Raw genomic sequence first — 19,452 nt, forward strand, 5'->3', positions numbered from 1 at the left:
GGTTGGTTTTCTTTTTTTCCGCTTCCATTTTGTAAAGCACTGAAATTACATGCGTGGTCATTTTTATTTTTTGGATTGTGCCCTTGTAACTTTCGGATATACAGGTAGTTTTGGTTTTCCTGCCCCCGACCAGTAACAATATACACACCTTCCCCTAGAAACATGAGTGCTGTGTGTATGTGATACTTTCCATTTCACTGATCAGCCACGCAAGTTTGTCAAAGCCATTCAGTAGGGAGTGCAAAGAAAAGGCTGGGTCCTGCAACCAGATCCGTGCAGCTGGACTCTTTGGGCTTCATGTGGGTGTTGGGGCCAGCCCAGGCAGGTGCAATCGCAGGATTGAGGCCATAACCTGCAGCAGCAGTCCGGCTGGCTGTCAGTGCTGCTCCATGGAGTGTAATCTGCAGGCTTCCGGCCTAGCCGAGTTAACTTCAACACACAAGAATCTTCTGAATAATGAGGGGAGAGAGCTCCTTCCGAGGGACGTTTTCCTGCAGCGATAACACTCCTTAGCTCCTCAGCCATGACTCCCAAAGCATTTAACAGAGGTAGGTGCCATTATCTATCTCACAGATATGGGGAAACTGAGGCACAGAGCGGGAATGTTCCTTAAGGTGTCTTAGGGACATGGTGACCGCATCCGCTGCTGTGCTCTCAGCACTGGCCCATGCTGCCGCTCTAGAAACGGAGGCTGTTGGTTCTCTGCCAGGCCCCCATGTGCCCTAGCAACCCGTCACTGGTGCTAGGGGTACATGGCGACTGCATAGCTAGGACTCTGCTGGTCTCCCCACCAAATAAGATGAGTCCCATAAGCCCTGAGCCCCTTCATCCTCCGTGCGGTTCCTGAGTGCTTCCCCTGTAGCCCATTAGAGGGGTAAAACGGTCTTTGAAACAACCCACCCGGCTTTACATGTCCTTTTTTCAATGAATTGTCACAGACCCCTGAGCTGCAGGGAGCTCTCTTGGCCACTGGGTGGCCCCAGCGGGAAGCAGTGCAGGGCTGTCAGATTTCAGCTCCGCACCCAACGTGGGGGCTGCGCCCCATGAGCTGGGCTCTCCTCAGAGTCTGGCCCGAGGCCCTGCAAGCAGGCCAGGAGAGGCTGAGCAGAGGGTGAATGCCAGTGCAAGCGGGCAAGGAGAGGCTGGGCAGAGGGGAATGCCAGTGCAAGCGGGGACCCTGGCAGGGAGACGGGCTCTGGTGGACTTGGCCCTTGCTAGGGGACACAGGTGTCTGCGATGCACACAGGCTGCTGCTGTAGCCCAACTGTGTCTGCAGGAAACGGGACACCAGGCCCAGCTTCTGCTCTGGCCCTTTTACCCCCTCTTGCGCTGCAGATGCCTGAGGGCCTGCTGCCCTCTGCAGAACTCCATGAGCCGCCCCTCCGGGAGCTACTGCCCCCAGCTCTCTGGGCCCCCGAAGTGACCACGCTGAAGACACGTCCCCTCTCTGCTGGACAGGAGCAGCAGCAGGGCAAGCGTCCCCCTGCTGCATCTCACAAGGGGGTAGCAGGGCCCATTGCAGCCCGCAGTGGGGCGGTTGGGGCGCTCCTGGAGTCCGGTGCCATTTCCCCCATTGTTGGCCAGCGCAGGCAGGGGGTTACGCTTCTCGCCGCTTGCCCAGGCAGGGAAAGGAAAGCGCCCCGTAGTGCAGACCCCTCGCCTACACCCCCCTGGGGCCAGTCCTGCAACCTGCGGTGTTGAGGGTAGCGCCCTGAGGGAGCGTTTCCACCCCTGCCGTGGGAGCAGGCCGACGGGGTGCTGGCTGGAGTGGCAGGCTCTGTGGTAGGGGAGGGGGAGCTGACAAAGGGGCCCAGCTGCCTGGAGGGGTGGGGAAGCTGGATTCTAGCATCTCCACACCCCTCCCTAGCTGCAGGGCCATTGGCAGCTCCCCGCTTCGTGCCGCAGCGTAGGCTGGTGGCAGGTCCTTGCTGCCCCGCCCTTGGGAGCGATCTGTGCTCCCTCCTGGCGCTCTTGCCCTCTGCACTGTTTCCACATGGCTCCCATGCAGCGCTGTGTGGGGAGGAAAACCAAATGGCAGTGCCCAAGCCCCTGCCCACCCTTGGTGAGTGGGTGGGGCAGGCCTGCGGAGAGCTAGTCCATGGATCAGCCTGCATCGGAGCCTGGCACAGGTTTCAGACTGAAGCCAAAGTCCTGTCTGCTAAAGCCCCTCACACACCTGCAAGCTGCTGCCTTCCCCCTAACGATCAATTAGCACCAGCCCCCTCCCACAGGTGCCACCAATGGGCCCCTGGTGCAGAGAGGGCTGAGCTCTTCTGCTTGTTCCTGTGGGAAGGGGAAGCTCCCAGGCCTACTTGCAAGGGGGATTTTTCCTGCAGGCTGTCTGCCTTTGCCCTCTGGCTAAAAGCCCCTGTCTGGAGCCCGGGAGAAGACTCAATGCCCAGCTCCTGGAGAACAAGGTAAACCACTGTAGTGACTGCAACTTAAAAAGCTTCCAGTACCTGCAGCTGGGGCTGGGACGGAGGCTACCGCAGGGAGCGGGTGTGCAGGGTTTGGAGCCTGGAGGCTGTTTCAGCGGCACTCGAGGCCCCTTGGTGCGTCCCTGCCCAAGAGAGCTCACAGCCGGACTAGCCAAGCCAGACCAAGGGAGGTCCTTATCCCCATCGACTGCTGCGTTGGCCCAGAGTAACCGAGGCAGCGTGTGGCAGAGCTGGGACTTGACCCTGTGTCTCCCGCGTCCCCGCCCAGTGCTCCATGCACAAGCCTGCCCTGCTCACCACGTGTGCTGTGTCCATGGAGGGGAGCGTTGTACATCAGGGCTCTCCCGGGAAAAGGCCTGACGCCAGCCCCACGAGCCAGGTCCTGCACCATGCCCACGGGCTAAGCAGCACTCGCTCCCCCAAGGTTGCAGGGAGGCTTTCCCCTTGGATTTCAGACTGCCTGCTCCACCCGTGCTGTCTGGGGGGTGACACCCGCCTATGGCGAGGGGCTCCCAGCAGTACCAGGTGCAGGGAGGGGGGCAGGCAGAACAGTCTCCCCCACTAGGTGCATGAGCTTGGCCCTTTGTCCCACGCTGAGACCCTGCTGGGCCTGGGGAGAGCTCCCTCGGGGCTGGCCTGCCTGGGGCTGCCAGCCATGGGTGTCCAGGACTGTGCTGCAGTCCCTAGCAAAGACACAGTAGGCTGCTAGAAGCCACGATTTAGCCCCCTCTGTGTCACACTGGTGCAAACAGTGGCTGGGCCCTTAAACCATGTCCTCCACTTGGGCCGGATCCCTAGTGGATGCAAATCAGCTTTGCTCCACGGAAATCAGCAGCTTCCCTGACTTACATCAGCCGCAGAGCTGGCATCGGCGGTGTCTTGGCTTCACCCTCTTGCTGCTCTCCGGAGGGGTTGGCCCTGGCTGGCGTATCGGTGGCGGAGGGGGACGGCTGCAAGGTGGCAATCTCGTTCTCCTCGTAGACACCGGGGCTGGCAAGGCGGGGGGCTGGCCTGGAGTGGCCCTGGATCTGGAAGCAGATGGTGTACAGGAAGGCAGATAAATGCAGCAAGCACACGCAGCAGAAGATAGTCACCGCAACGATGGTGTGGGACTCCCACGGGGACGGCTCCGGGGCCAACGGAGACCATGTTGTGTTCTCACTGAGCTGGGGACCGTTCCCCAGCCCCTCTGTGCGGTTCATGGTAACCCGGGCCTTTCCTAAGGGAACACACATTCTGGCATCTTCTCAGCACTGTCTGGTTGGTAGCATGGTCTCATGGGAAGGGATTTCCAGGTACCTGCAAAGAGAGAATGCAGCAGCTCTGGGCTCCCCGTAATTAGCCCGCCCCGCCCCACCCTCCGAGTCAGAGAGAATGGGCTGGTTGCACCATGCCAGGCTGAGCTGAGAGGAGTCAGCCCAGCTGGGGATCCCGTTCTCTCAATGTATGTCCTGCGAGAGCCCTCTAGACATGCAGCCAGTGCGGGGCTGGCCGCCAGATGTCCAGAGCGCACGCTGCACAGTGGGCTGGGGAGAGGACAGCTTGGCCAAGGATCCTGGGGAGCCCTGACTCGGGAAGTGACCTGCGATCCTTGGTGTCTGTGGAGCAGGCAGGACCTTGGGATTCGAGGGCTGCGCGCATGGCAAAAGGCCCCGGCTGCTTGATGTATCCGCCTTGGAGGGAGACGGGGCTGGGATCCTTCCATCACCATCCCAGCCTGGGATGCGGGGATTACAGGGCTGTCAGGCCTGAGTTGCCTTCCTTCCCTGGGAAGCTCAGAGGGGTCAGGCCTGGTTCGCAGGCTCACTACAGCCCCTGCACACCGCTCTGGCAGGGAGAAGGCGTTTTAATATGGGAGCAGCTTATCTTCCCCCCTCCCCTTGCCAGGGTGAGGTGGGAATCGGGCCCATTGTTTCCAAATTCCTTCCTGCACCCTGCATTGGGGAGCCTGTTTGCAGCCCCACCTGGCTGGATTCCTCCAGCTGGGGGCTAGAATCAACCCCCTCTGCCCCTGCTGGGCCCCCCGTTCCTGGGGAAGGGTGCCCTGTATCTCCCTGAGATGGCTGCTTGCCAACTGAGCCCCAGGAGCCATACGGGTTGTGGCAGAGCTCTGCCGTGGGCTACCTTGGCTGACAGGCTCTTGTTTGGGTGCCAGACCTCTTTCCCTGCGGGCCCATTGCTGGCGGCTGAGCCGTGAGACTAGCGAGGTGAGTCACAGAAGCCCGAAGTGCAATGAGGATTGTGTGCCGTGGGTGTAGATTGCAGTGACACCGGGCTCACTTGGGAGCCGAAGTACAGAGCCCTTAAATCAGGGCTGCCCATGGGCTGCAGACCCCCATGGGCAGCTCCACAGCATGTCTGTCTTTAGGAGAAGGGCCTAATGCTTTGCTGGTGGTGTCATGTCTGGGCAGCAGGGGGTGCTGTTTATGATCTGTGTTTAGTACATGGCTGAGGCCACAGAACACACGATTTCCATCCGTTTGCCAGGAGCTTGAGGCCTGTGTCCACAAGGCAAGAGTCTAAATGCAGCTGGTTGAAAACGTTGCATCCAAACAGTTTTCAGCCAGAAAATGCAGTTTTTGCAAAACGGTATCGACGTGGATAAAATCTCCCACGAAAACAAACGTTTTGAAATGTTTCTTTTGTTTGTTTTGGACAGAAAAAGTAGGAAATTTCATTTTGAAAAATTTCCAAGGCAAAATTGTCCAAACCCAAGATTTGAAGTGTCCCGTGAAAGGCAAGTGTCCTTCCGATTGGAACAAACCCCCTAACTTCTGCATGTCGCCATTTCCACCCTGTTTGGAGCAGCCCGAACTGTGAGCGCTTCGGGGCAGGGACTGTCTTTGTTCTGTTTTGAGCAGCGCTTCGCACAAGGCTCCTACGTACTGTGTACAGAGCACACGCAAGACTTTGCCCTTTGGAGACTACAGGGCCCAGCGTGCAATGTTCCAGCTTGATCCCACTGCCCTGCCGGGGCCCTATTGTCCATCACTGTGTCGAGGACGGAGGGTGAGCTGCATTGTAAAATGCTGGGGGGGGAGGCTGCCTTTTGAAACGGCCAGGGTGCTAGTGACCAGCTCTGGGGGCCCCGGCGGGGGCCCAGAACGGGCTCCTCCAAAAGCCGCCTGTTTTTATTCCTGCGCGTGCCCCTGCTCTGGGGGTGTCTGGGAAAGGTGACATCAGCCAGGCTAACAAGAGACTTGTCAATGTCTCTCGTAGGAAATGGGCCTTTTCTCAACCCCAGCAGCCGGTTGAGCTTCCTGCTCCCAGCTGCAGGAGAGAAGGCGAGGACCCTCCGGGATGTTGCTGCTGCAGTTTTATCTCTCTATGCAGTAGCACGTAGAGGTGACCAGGCTGGGCGCCATCATGCTGGCCGGGGGCAGATATGGGGTAAAGACTGGCCTGGCCCCAAAATGCTCAGAGCCTGCAAGCAAAGTTGTGCTGAAGGCTACAGCCGGATGGGAGATGGGAAACGGTCTGTTCCAGACAGTCCTTTCTGGGCCTTTCATGCTGGGAGCCTGGGGCCCGACTAGCACATCCCACCTTCCATGCCAGCCTCCACTAGATGATCCCGGTAACGAAAATGACAGCCTCCCCTACCCTGCATAACCAGCCAGCCTGGGTGTCCGACTGCCCGTCCCCGAGCGAGTCCCGAGGAAACCGGCTGCATCCCCTAGCCGGGAGAGCGTTAGCTCTAATGCTCTAGGCATCGGCACCTACCTCTCCCTCTCTGGTGCAGCAGTTGGGCATCTGGTGCTTCCAGCCACGAGTACCTTCTGTCCAGGCAGCCCTGCCTCCCACGCCTGTCTCCCCACCGTCCGGCTGCTTGGAGGCTCCCTGCAAATGGTGAGGAGAGCAGGGGAAATCGCCTCTGTTCCTGTTGCTCTGGAAACTGAACGAGCCAAAGAGCCCTCGGCTCTGTGTGAGGGTGGGCTCGGGCTGGGCTCGCGGCATCCCCCTGCAGCGGTGAGCCGAGCATGTGAGCCCCTGCTCTGCTCCATGGGGCCGGTGCTGGATCCTCAGCACTTTGCCACTTCACACCCCAGCTCCAGGCTTTACAGTGTGTCTGCTGTCACGAGCTGATTGAAACCCCTGTTTACTTCAGTACCTTAGCGGCTCGGCTCAGTTTTAGGGGAACCTGCTCTCCCCTCTTGGCCCCAGTGGCTAATAGAAGGGGTAGGTGATTGCTGCCCCCTACAGTAACCCTGGTCTATTGGCCCTTCTCCGCCACAGGTTTCCTGTGTGACCCTGGGCGAGTCATTGAGCTCTCTGTGCCCCAGCTCCCAGCTGTACACAAGGGATCATAGCACTGCCGTCCCTCCCAGGGGGGTGAGGAGAAAACGGTGTCAGAGCCAGGCATTGTTACGACAGTGAGTGAATAACCTGTCTTGGGTCACTCCTCTTTCCCTGCCCAGGAGCGTGTAGGCCTCGAACATCAGGGCCCCCGGGCTCCCCCGATTCAGAGCCTGACGTCCTGGCTCCAGACAAACCTGGCAGCTTGACGCTCGTGCTGTGGGCAGCCTGTTCCATCCTGGCTCTGAATTGGTCTCTCGGGTGGCATTTCTCCCTGCGCCTGCCAGCTGGGCTGTGCCACTTCACCCGGGCACCTAGAGCCAATCTGCCTTTGCGTGAGGAGCCAGCCAGCACGCACAGCCCCGCCAGTTGCAACTGCCCTCGTCCCGGGAGAGTCTTGGGTGAAACAACGGACCTTGCTGAGCAGGTCCTGCTGCAGCAAAGGCCACCGGGGCCCCATGGTGGGATGGTTTGCGCTGCGGCTGCTTTTTGTAAAATGGACCCTGTCGCTATGTTCTGAGCGCTGAACGCCCACCTGCTCGCTTCCCGGGACTCGACTGCTCGACTCAGAAGGTCTTGCTGGAGCTGAGGGCTCCGGGAATCCGAACCCTGCCGCTCCGAGACCCAGACTCACGCTGCTTTGGGAGGCGAGAACATTGATTTGAAATCGGTGGTGGTTCGTGCTGCGCGCAGTGAGCTGGCCTGTCCACATTCAGACAGCGCTCCTGTCTTAGCAATCCCTCTGCTGCCGGCCCCCGTGCATGTGTCACAGGGGGCCAGCCCACCATCCCTTCTGGTCTTACAACTCACACTAGCGTCTGGGACCAGGAACTGCAGAGGTGGCTCTGTCCTGAGCTCTTGGGGGTGGTTTTGGTTTTGGATACTTTTCTAAACAAAAGGAACAGGAGGACTTGGAGCACCTTAGAGACTAACCCATTTATTGGAGCATGAGCTTTCGTGGGCTACAGCATCCGATGCATCCGATGAAGTGAGCTGTAGCTCACGAAAGCTCATGCTCCAATAAATGGGTTAGTCTCTAAGGTGCCACAAGTCCTCCTGTTCCTTTTGCGGATACAGACTAACACGGCTGCTACTCTGAAACTTTTCAAAACAAAACCACGTCCTTGGACAGAGGCCTTGCCTTCGGGAGCGACTGCTTTGTGTGGATAAGTGCAGCCTGCACAACCACAGGGGCTCTGGGCTCCCTCGTCTGACCAGCACCTCTGGGGAAGATGAAACCTGAGGGGTTCAGGGTGCCCCTGTCTGGGATGGTTTCCTTGTTACCCACTGTCACAGCGGTCTGCTTCCTGTGCCTATGCACATGGAGACTCTCTCCCCTGCAAACACTGCTGTTCCCCAGCCATGCCTAGAATCTCTGTCCCTCTGCTGCTGTTTATCTGCAGCTCTGCGTCCTGGGGATGTGGTTCCTGTGAAAGACGCAATGCAAACAATTGCATGTAGACTCTTTAGCCACCAGCTGCAATGCGGGTGTCCAGCTGGCTGTCCCACTGAAACAGAAGCTGCAAAACAAGCCCTGTTACCAACCAAGTAAGCCACAGACCAGCCATGCTAAGAGAGCCACAGTCTTGGGGTGAGGGGTGTGTGTTCTCTACTTGCATCTATTTCCCGGGGCAGTGGTGGGCAGCCCCATGTCTGGAGGCATGCTCTCACACACTGGCTTTCCCCAGTACAGCTGGAGCTGGGTGTTGGATGGTTTTTGCAAGAGTTAAAGTAACTGAATATGATCTGTCTGCTCTGGGAGGAGGTGAGGCAGGGTCAGTAGCAGCACTGGCCACCTGCAAGCTAACTGTGGAGAGGGGGCGCTGCTAGCCAGTGCTGGTCAGCATGCAGACCTGCACTCAGAGGTCTGGCTCAGCTTCTCTCTCAGGCTGGACTAGCCTCTGCTGTGGCCACCACCAGGGATGGGCCTTGAACTGGGATCCCCAACTGGAACGTTCTGAGCTGTGCGCCCCCGTAGGGAAAGCTGGGCTGAGCCGAGTGCCCATCTCTAGGGCAGCTTAGGGGTAGAGTGTGCCAGGGGGTGCCAGGCTGAACTCAAGGCTGTTTGGGAGGTGTCGGGCATGGTGATGGGAGCCATAAAGTCAGCCAGATAGATGCCTGGCCTGGGCCTTATAATTCTGGTTCTCTTGGAAAATCTTTCAAACTCCTGCGAATGGCAGGGTTCATAAGAACGGCCACACTGCGTCAGACGAAAGGTCCATCTAGCCCAGGATCATTTCTTCTGACAGTGGCAGGTGCCAGATGTATCACAGGGACTGAACAGGACAGGGCAATTTATCGAGGGATCCATCCCATCATTCCAGCTTTTGCTCCCATGCTTGTGTTGTCAGCTGAGCTGCGAATTCCAGCAAAGAGCTGGCTGGGAACTTTTCTTCTTATTTAAAAAAAATTCTTAATTTTCACCAAAAAATGGCACTTTTCCCCCTGCATGTTTCTACCTGCTCTAAACAAAAGAAAAAGAACCAGCCAAGCAATACGTCTGAGGTGAGTCTTCGATATTTGGGATAGGAGGGGAAAAAATCTTCGTGAGTGAAATGTGACCTTCTGACATACTGGTTTTTCCTTCTAGGGACTGTTGCTGACTTTATCTGGCCCCTGTACATGTAGACCTGCATCCCTCTCAGGCCCCACATCTTCTTTCTGCTCGGTGGCTGCATCGCAAAATGGTGAGTCCTTTCTGTGCAAATACTTTGAAAGGGAAAAAGACCCTTTTCTCTGTATGCAGGGGAGGGGGAGTGGAAAACGGACCGAAATATCCCTATTGTTTGAAAAGCCGCTCTCCTCCCCCCCGCCCCCAGACCTTTTTGCTCAGAGATGTTCGACTGGAGAGGAGCGTGGCAGGGGGCTGGAATTGACCCACCTTGTGAGGAAAGCCGGCTCCAGGCCTGCTTCAGTTGCTTGTTGTGTAATTTTCAGCCAGGACTGATAGTTTATCGGTCTGTGTTAAAACACTTCATCCGAACCCTACCAGGCAGCTCTAGCGAATTGATTTTATTACTCACTTAAATGCTAGATATCTCTTATCTAGCATGACCGAAGAGGCTGTTTGTTTGTTTCTATGCAGTGTCCTTCAGGCATACAATCACTGCATGATTTAGAGGGGGAAGCGCATGCTAGCCAGCGGGAGGATGGGGGTGGTGGTAAACTAGCTTGTTATATATCCTGTTGGGAGGGGTGGCGGGTGAATTGGTGATAGGATAGCCCCATGGTTGTGTCAGAAATTCACCTGCCTGCTTGTCCGTCTTCCCTGAGCCTCTTCCACAGCCCGAGCAGCATCCCCCAGCAGCTCCTTGGTTTTTAAATTGATCTGCCAGAGAGAAACGTTTCCCTCGTGTGGAACTGGCACTGAGTTTACCCTTGCCTGAGGCCTACGCTCATGCCTGGGCCAGCTGCAGGCTTCCAAGCTGTGATGCTGCCCTGGGTGGAACCTGTTATGGCCTGGCAGCTCGAGCTGTGCCGTGCTGAGGAACTGGAGGCTGCTGGCAGGGGAGGTGCATGTTCTTGCTCTCGGTAGCAGCAGTTGTTTGTATTATGGTAGCACGTAGAGGCTGGAACCCCATGCTGGGTGCTGCACAGGATCATAACTGGAGACAGTCCCTGCCTCAAAGAGCTCGCAAGACAAAGGGTCGGAGGGAAAATGGGGGAAGTCACTTGGCTGGGGTTGCCCAGTAGGTCTGGGGAACAAAGCCCAGCATTCCTGAGTCCCAGCCTGGTGCCCTGGCCATGGGCCCCCCCAGCCCCATATGCTGGCTTTGAGACCGGACTGTGGGGTTAATGGCGCAGAGGGGGCTGGCCTCATCCATTCTTGCAACATCAAGTGCGAAGGTCAGGCTCCCCGCACAAGGGTACGAACGCTGACGTCAAAGGAAGCAGCTGGTGATTCACTAGCTCTTCTGGTCCTTTGTCTCTCTGGCTGTAACTCATCTGGGAAATGTCATACCATCCTTGAGTGTTATCGTTCCACTGTCAGTTTGCCCACCCTGCTGGGAGATAATCCAGCCTCTGAAGGAGATATTGGCCCTGCCAATACAGGCTTTTTGAAAACCTCAGTGTAGGGGGACTTCCCCTTCCCTTGGATGACTGCATCTGTACGGCACTGCAGAGCAGTGCCTATGGGGAGACCTGGGCTTTGTCCCCTGCTATATTCAGAGATTCCCAGGCCAGAAGGGAATCTGGGGGGGAGGGATAGCTCAGTGGTTTGAGCATTGGCCTGCTAAACCCAGGGCTGAGAGTTCAATCCTTGAGGGGGGGGCCATTTAAGGATCTGGGGCAAAAACTGGGGATTGGCCCTGCTTTGAGCAGGGGGTTGGACTAGATGACCTCCTGAGGTCCCTTCCAACCCTGATATTCTAGGATTCTATGACTGCTGTGATCAGCTAGTCAGGCCTCCAGTGTAACAGAGGCTGGAGACCCTCCCGAAAATCATCCTTAGAGCAGATCTCTGTGGCCAGTGATGGAGAATCCACCACGCCCCTCGGCAAATTGTTCCCGTGGTTAATCACCCTCAGTGATTCATCTCCCAGCCATTGGATTGTTGAGCACGTCCCCCTGTATGCCTCAGTTTCCCCCACTGTAAAATGGGATGATGGTACTGACCTCTTCGAGCTCTATGGATGGAGGGGCATATAAAAGCCAAGTGCTACTGCTGTTCATTAAGGTTGCTTCGGTTAGTACATGCGGTCCTGCTTTGAGCAGGAGGTTGGATTAGATGACCTCCTGAGGTCCCTTCCACCCCTGATATTCTATGATTCTATGTCCTGCAGGGTTCGAATCCTGCACCATGCCCTGGGGAGAGGATGAGCCAGTCAGCCTTCTCCGTCTCGAGGGGCAGATGACCAAACGGGAGAACGCCCAAAGCCAATGGTTCTGTTCATTCCCAGGAGACTCTGGGGGCAGCTGAGTTCAGAAGCCCACTCAAGGCACTGGGGGGTGTGGGGCTTCTGAGGGTGCAGGTATATACATAATGGGTCGGCCCCGTGCTCAGAGATGCCAGTGTAGCACCACGCCATGATTCCAGCCTACTTTTCCCCATCCTCGCTCAAACAGGGTGGGACTGCTGCCACCCCCTCCCCCCGCAGCGGCGTCTTTCCTCAGCCAGGTCTGCTCCCGTCGCTGGGAGGCTCTGCTAACTCTCCAGGGGCTGGATCCTCTCACGCCCAGCGTCCAAACTGAATCCTCAGGGAGCTAAACTGACAGACCAGCCCTCATCATGGGATATGCCCCTTGTGCACACGGCTGGCTCGGGTACGAGCAGCACACAGGGTCTCTGTTTTGCTAATGCTCTGCCCAAGGCTAGTGATTCCACTGGCTTTCTGAGGCTGCTTCTCCCCCCCAGCACCTTCTTTAAAAATCATGTTTTCAAAGTTAAAGGACGCTTCCACCAGCCCTGCCTGTTACAACTAGATCTGTGTTTGCAAATCCATGCAACTCGTTCCTTAGGGCACCGGTGCTCCATTCAGTTACCCTGGCCTGGCACTCCCGGGCCCCTCTACAATAGCCAGACAGTGCCTGTGAGCTACTCGCCAAACGGTGAGCTACTCTTCACCTGTGCTAGGTGAAGGCAGGTTCCATTGCCAACCCCCGGAGCCATCCAGTGCCCTTCCCTGTGACCCCCCCACACCCACTGATCCAGGGCTACGGAGCAGCTCATGCCATGTATGACAGTCTCTGGGTCCTAGCTGGCCAATCATGGGGGAGAAAAACAACCCTGCTTGGGGCGAACTGCAGTGTCTAAGTCGTGGTGACCATGTCTAACTATCACTGCACTGTTTGGTCCCTCCCTGGGAGACGGCCGCTCTCACGGTGTGCTGGACACCTGCATTTGGGTGGCGCCAGGCTATCAGTACTCATAGTTCAGCAGGGTCTCCAAGCACTGGCCTGCTGGCGGCCTTTGCTTTGGGACTAGGTCCAGCTAACTATGCTCAGCCGTCGCTCTGGAGAGAGAACGTCTGGTTGGCTGCAGAGAGTTAACGTAGCCAAGGGAGGATATGTCTGTTCTCTTAATCAGCTTTGCCTCTTGTAACGCTGCCCACATGACAGATGCATGAGAAGGGTTTGGCCTTGGCCCCCCGCAGGCCTGGGTAAGTGATGTCTTTTCTTATCTCTCTGCTGACTAACCAGCATCCTTCAGCGGGAGTATTTAAGGCTGCGAGTGAGGAGAGCTGCAGCAGAGAAGCGCTAGTCCAGCAGAGGCAGCCCTGGAGACACTGACGCTGGAAGCCTGAGCTGCAACCAGAAAAGAAAAATGCTGCCAGCAACTTTCAAACTGTGTGCCGGGATCTCCTATAGGCATCTGCGCAACATGACCGGTGAGGGGGGTGTGCAGCTGTCACTGGGGCAGCAGCTGCCTTAGGAGCTGGGCTGGGGGCGGCTGGCTTGAAGGCCCCATTGCTGTGGATTCAAAGTGCCTCATTTCTTGCTCCTTAGTAGTGATGTTTATTTCTATTACGGTTACTCTGTCTGCGACACCTGATTGCCCCAAGCACTGGGCAGCAAGAGGCACCCCTGCTCTGTGCCCTGCTCACCACCCAGGAAGCCAGCAGGGATCACTGGGGGAATTCTCTGCTGTGTGTTACGCAGCTCAGACCCTCAGCTGGTGTAAATTGTCGTAGTTCCCTTGGAGTTAAAGGTCTGTCCCATGTCCCCAGTGGTTCCAGCTGGCCTTAAAATCTATTCACCTCTCCCATTTTTGCTGCCAGGAGACTCTTTCCAGCTCAACGGGGGAAGGGTATGCCTGTTTCTGAATGCAGAACAGTCCTCTGTTTCCATGGAGGCTGTTATTTATAGTGCCATAAATGTACCTATGTATAGATAAAACATTCTCCCTGCCTTGAAGAGCTCACATGGAAAGGACTTAAGATTATCCACTCCAATGCTAACCATTGGCTCTCTTTTCCAAACTGCTGGAGAGAGAGAGAAAAACTTCCAACAGACTCTTCTTGGCTTCTGGATGTCTCGGTTTCTGCTGGACCTAGGGATCAGTTTGAGGTCTAGATTACACATTTCTTTGGCAAAAGTCATTCTGCAGGCTTGGCGGTGCACACACTGCTCTCCAATCCCAGCATGCTGTATAGGCAGAGTTTCTAAAACAGCTTCTAGTCTCAGTGTAAAGTGAATTTTCCGCTATGGTGAACTGCTGGATTCTAGAGCGCCCCCCCCCCCAAGGATGTGATTAGTCCCCCTTCCCCATGTTTTGCACATCCTAGGCTCCACATATGGTCCCCAACTACAATTGTGACTCTGTTGGGAAAGGGCCTACATTGATTTTCTTTTAAAAGACCACCACGCTTGCAGAAATCCAAAGCAAACCAAATGTAGCTGCTGTATACACATGCTGCTGCTTCAACTGGGTGTGGATGATGATAAACCCTCTTTCTGTAGATGTACTGACCCAGCCGGTGATGATGGAAAGTAAATAAAACTAAAAGAAGGATCAGCATGGGCCTGATGGGAGGAAATTGGCCAGGAACAGCTTTATCTTCAGGCAGGGTCACAAACAGTGAAGCATGAAAAGTAAACTGTGAAGTTCGTAGCTCTTTTCACTTCTATCTTACCCTCTCATTTCAAGGCTTGAGGAGGCAGGCTGCTGTGGCCATCAGCCAGGAACTGAATAAACTCGCCTTTGCTGGCCCTGGTCCCAGTAAATGGATCAACCAAGTTCGCAGGAGGAGCTCCTTACTTAGTAAGTACCATAGTCTTACCATAGTCAAATGTACAGTGACAAGCAAAGGGGGTGATCCAAGCCTGATAGACTTGCACCTGGCTCCAGTGGGAGCAGGATTGAGGCCCAAGTCCTTTAAGAGGCTGCAGCTGTGGTATAGACTCAGACCTGCTGATGCATATAGAAATGCACAGCCTATGCTGCAAAATCTAAATACAGAAAGATAGCAGGAAACTAGCATCACTCCTAAGCCCCCCAGCACCGGTGCTGAACTGGAAAGGTTACTTAGTTCAGCTAAGTATTCGGTCCTGTGTACTGCAGTGGTGATTTGGTGAGAGGACAGAGCTGCAACCAGCACTGTATAAATGCCCAAGTAAAACCCTCTACTCCAACCCCTTTCAGGCTCCAGGTTGGAGGAGAAGCCGTTCAGTGAAGTGGAGATGTCCTACATTAAACAGGGAGAGGAAGCCCTTCAGAAATCGCTCAGCATCCTCGGGGAACAGGATGGCTGGAAAACTGAGACCATAGCGGTACAATTTCTGACTTGTGGTGATTTCTGACTTGTCCTTTTTCAACTGCACCTACTGGGAATACTAACTCTTTGGGGCTTTGACTTCCTGTAGGGGAATGGGGACAAAGTGCTGAGCAAGATGCTCCCAGACGTTGGGAAGGTATTTCGGCTAGAGGTGGTTGTGGACCAGCCCTTGAACTCTGTGTATGATGAGTTGGTGGAAAGAATGGAGCAGATGGGAGACTGGAATCCAAGCATCAAGGAAATCAAGGTGAGAGACTCAACTGCATGCGTTCTCCGAAGAGGGAGGAATGCTTGCTTTGGCCCCCATGCAGCCAAGGACTTAAGCACATGCTTTGCTGAAGAGGGGCCTTTATGATTAAGCAGTAAAATAAAGGGGTTTTCTACTATATATTTTAAAGAGAGAAACCTCTAATGTGCCCAAAGGGGTAAATACAGCTGGCCCGAAGGGTGTTCCAGCCTTTGAATGCCAGCTCCAAGCTTAAGCCGTTATCTTGGCTCCGCTGTGCAGCTGATAGGCAATAGCCACAAGGTGTCAGCAAAGGGGAGAAGTCCAGTTCTTTATCTCAGCAACATGTTTCCAGGTGGAGGTTATGGAATCTTATTGCAAGGGGGTGGGTGTCCTTTATCTACTGAAGTGGTAACAGTGGTGGCCTGCTGCCTGACTGACTGCCACATCTCACACAGCACAGCTTGCTCCTAGAGCGCTGAATACCGAAATCCATTTCCCCCCTCAGTGTTGCAGGACTGCAGAGCCAATGAGGTAGACCTAGCAGGCTGTGGTTGGGGGAGGGGGGAGGCACAGAACTTTATTAAATGCATTGCACGATTCCTAGTACAGGGAGCCCGAGAGAGAAGTGTGGCACAGACACACACCACGACCCACGGGCTATTGAATGTGTAAACAGCCCCGTTACGCTGGCTCTGCCTAACGTTGTGTAACTGTCACCCTCCAGATTCTCCAGAAGATTGGGAAAGATACCGTGATAACCCATGAGACTGCTGCGGCCACGCCTGGCAATGTGGTGGGACCACGGGACTTCGTCAGCGTGCGGTGTTCTAGAAGACGTGGCTCAACGTGTGTCCTGGCAGGGATGGCCACAAACTATGGAGCGATGCCAGAACAGAAGGGATTTATAAGGTAGGGAAGCCTCCAGCTGTTGTCTTGCTTTACAAACCTGGAGCCAAAGCTACAGTAGTTGGACAGCCAGGAAAGGGCACATCTGCACAGCGTGGGGGAGGCGCCATTCCCAGCTCGGGTGCACATAGCAGTGTGGCTGCAGCTGCCCGAGTACGGTGCCGGGGGGTGGCTAACCCAAGAGGCCATGGCCTGGTTGCTGTTTGGAAGTAACAGCTTGAGCAGAGCTAGCCCATGGACATCTGCCAGTCTGGGAGCTGCTGATGTACCAAAGTCCTGCTACCAGCCTGGGGTGGGAGGAGGGCTGTAAAAGAGGCGAGTATGTTAGTTTGGAGTCCTGCCTATTTTATACATTTCAAGTTTGCTTGAGCTGTTATCTTGTCCCATTAGCAAGTCCCTGCTATCACTGGGGCCTCAGGCAGTGGTCAAACCTCATGTTCTCCCCAAGGACTGAAATCCTGTAGTCTGTAGCATGCCGTTTCCCCAGTCCTCCCTTAACTGGCTCTTGGCATTCACCAAACAACCAGGACTAAAGGGCTAGACGCTGGCAATCTCTCCTGTGGCTACTAGGCCACACTGCTTTTCCCATTCTCTGGTTTATCCCACTTAGGCCAGCTAACCCGGGTTCTACTGTACAGGTATCTAGGTGATGCTCTAGCCTGCCCTCCTATGTACCTCAACCCACCTCCTGGGGCCTCCTGGCCTTACGTGCCACGAAACAGGAGGCTCTTCACAGCCAGAAGAGACTATTAAATCATCTAGTCTGACCTCCTGCATAGTACACGCTATTAAATTTCACCTGATGTCCCTTTACTAAGCTCAAAGCCCCTACAGCATTTCACTCTTCAGTGGCAGAGAACTGATCTGATATCTCATCCCCATTACCAACAAAGATTCAAATGTGTAAAATAGGCAGGACTCTAAGGTCCCCCAGCCCCTGCCCCTTTTTGACTGGTACTGTCTCTCTCTCCTCTAGTAAATGCACCCTTCTTTCTCAACACTCATTCTAGGCTGTAGGCAACTTTTAAATTTAACTCCAGGAAGGAGCATGGGGGTAGCAGCCAGGCTTGGCACAAGTACTCATTACACACCTCCATTAAGCAGATATAGTCTTCAAAGTTCTTTATTTAACCTGAATTTTAAAAAAAATTGGCAGTCAAGGGCTAGAGAGACTTAAATCAGCAGAAAGACTCGTGGCCAAGTCCTGCTACCTGGACTTGTGCCATGGGAAATTTCTGGCTGCTGGGAGCATGCTGAAGCATCTTCTAGGGCTCTGTAGCAAACTCCAGCCTGAGAGGTGAGGTATTGCCACCCTCCTGCCTTTAAAACTGACTCTAGAGAAGACACACACATTTGGATGGTAAATCATTTGTCCCTAGTTTCCTAATGCAATGTTTTCCTGCCCTTCTCCAGAGCTGAGAACGGTCCCACCTGTATGGTTCTCCATCCACTGCCTGAAAATCCTTCACAGACCAAGTTAACCTGGCTACTCAGCATTGACCTAAAGGTAAGTGCTCATACGGAACCTCATTCAAACAGTATAAATGAGTCCTCTCAAGGGGGTGGTTGTCTAAGGTCAGGAAATTAGGAGCAGCTGCTTAACTTCTTGAAATGAAATTCTCCTGATTGAAGTCATTCCCTGTGTGGGTCAGGTGAAAACTATTTCATAGTTCCAGCTCTTTCCAACCAGAAAAGTGGTTCATGTTTCATCCCAATCCACTTGTCAATCTCATTGCAACTTAAGATGCAAGGTTGGCTCCCTCCAACCCCCTACTCCTTAGGCTCAGTAAATACCTCTGCTTTAACACATGCCTGCTCTCTTCTTTTTCAGGGCTGGCTGCCTAAGACGATAATCAACCAAGTCCTTTCCCAGACCCAGGTGGACTTTGCCAACCACCTGCGCAAGCGCTTGGCTACTCCAACTGCTGTCAGCTGCTGAACCCTCAAGAACTATTAACCTTCAGCAACAGCCAGAAGCCTACCTGATGCTTAGATTTCGCCTCAGAGGTGATTATCCTGTGTAGTGTTACCTGAGACATGCTTTGGGGCTTTTCTGGGGTAAATGAATGGGTTCAGGTTTCTAATGCTGCATTGAGTTTGCTGGGCTCCCTTCTTAGCTGAACATATCAGACTTGGTGGTGTAGGCAGCCACTTCAAAATCCCCCAGAAGGTGTGTTTGACTGAAAAGGCTACTGCTCCGTGCTCTGCAACAGCTTGTGATAGTTTCACAGCGAAACTACTTCTGATCAAACAGGGGCTGGATGTCGAGAGCTCCAGGTTAACCCTTGCTGTACAGGAACACACTTTTTAGCTTTAAGATCAGAAGTGAGTTATAGGGTTAATACATAACTCAAGGCATCTTGCAATATCCAAAAAATCAATCCCTGTGCAGATCCTATTATTGAATTGTTAGTGCAAAGGGAGATTTGCCAATTTATACCAAGCTAGCTTTGTTTAATTTAAATGTGCCTATGTAAGTTACTTTGCTGCTCTTTTCTGTCAGCGAACTCTAAGCAGCCCTGGTCTGTTGGGTACAAATTTAGCATGTACTTACACAGCCCCCTCTGAAAGTGGGCAGGAATAACTTGTCTTAGTTTTGAATAGGCTGGATAGTGTCTGATTTGATTTCTCATAAGACATTTTATACAGTTAACATCGTAGGACAGTGCATCTTTGTAAGCTTACACTTTTACCTAAGAACCCAATACACCAGCATTCATTTTGCACTCAGTGGAATTCAGCTGTAGGAAGTTAATTTATAAAGCCAGTTTGCAGGTATTTATTTTTCATGCATAATGGACTATTTAATATTTATTCTCAGTGACCATGGAGCTCTAAGCAAGTTTATTTTAGGGGTGGGGGTTCCTTATCCAGTAGGGAAATCTTAAGCAATGCTTGACTTCCCTAGAACCAACCAGTTCCTGTACCCTGCTGAGATAAGACTGTTGCTATGCAGAACTCTGCAAATATTTCAGTGTAATTCTGTAGTAGCCTAATGTACTGACTCAGTTTAAATAATCCACTTTGATGTAAGATGTATAGATACTTTTAAAATATATAGCTGAAAAAGATTAAAATTCTTGCCTGGCTCTCTTTATCCAGACCACAGAGTGCAAATGTAACAACTTCATACAAAGCCTTACTCTCCATTATTAGTAGTGTTAGCTGTGAGTGGGAAAAAGAGACTTGTCTTATATGTGCTGCTAGGCACCAAGACAAACCACTGTGATTAGAGACACACTCCTCCAGGACAAGGTAGTGTTTTACAGGCACTGGATAACTAACTTATCTAAATATGCTTGAAAGCCTGGGCCCTGGAATTTCATCTTAACTTAGCTTGCTCTCTCTCTCTACCCACAACAAAATAAAC

The 19,452-nt window shown here is 53.9% G+C and overlaps 1 protein-coding gene across 1 annotated transcript; it reads left to right on the forward strand.

The window, feature by feature from the left end:
* The first annotated feature begins 12,891 nt into the window (after positions 1-12,891).
* On the forward strand, positions 12,892-19,162 carry STAR (steroidogenic acute regulatory protein). Its single transcript, XM_084615142.1, has 7 exons — positions 12,892-13,060; positions 14,320-14,433; positions 14,815-14,942; positions 15,036-15,194; positions 15,901-16,085; positions 17,496-17,589; positions 17,914-19,162. Exons 1-7 carry the CDS (start codon positions 12,997-12,999, stop codon positions 18,019-18,021), a joined length of 852 nt encoding a protein of 283 aa, XP_084471268.1. The 5' UTR covers positions 12,892-12,996; the 3' UTR covers positions 18,022-19,162.
* Positions 19,163-19,452: the final 290 nt, after the last annotated feature.

The sequence above is a fragment of the Lepidochelys olivacea genome (genome assembly GCF_965140295.1).
Source record: "Lepidochelys olivacea isolate rLepOli2 genome assembly, chromosome: 26".
Lineage (NCBI taxonomy): Eukaryota > Metazoa > Chordata > Testudines > Cheloniidae > Lepidochelys > Lepidochelys olivacea.

Bases quoted from the DNA above. Each gene is read 5' to 3' on its own strand.
- STAR (XM_084615142.1), top strand. From the start codon at position 12,997: ATGCTGCCAGCAACTTTCAAACTGTGTGCCGGGATCTCCTATAGGCAT. The intron at 13,061-14,319 runs GTGAGGGGGGTG...TCTCATTTCAAG, and splicing joins GCATCTGCGCAACATGACCG to GCTTGAGGAGGCAGGCTGCT. The intron at 16,086-17,495 runs GTAGGGAAGCCT...GCCCTTCTCCAG, and splicing joins GAACAGAAGGGATTTATAAG to AGCTGAGAACGGTCCCACCT.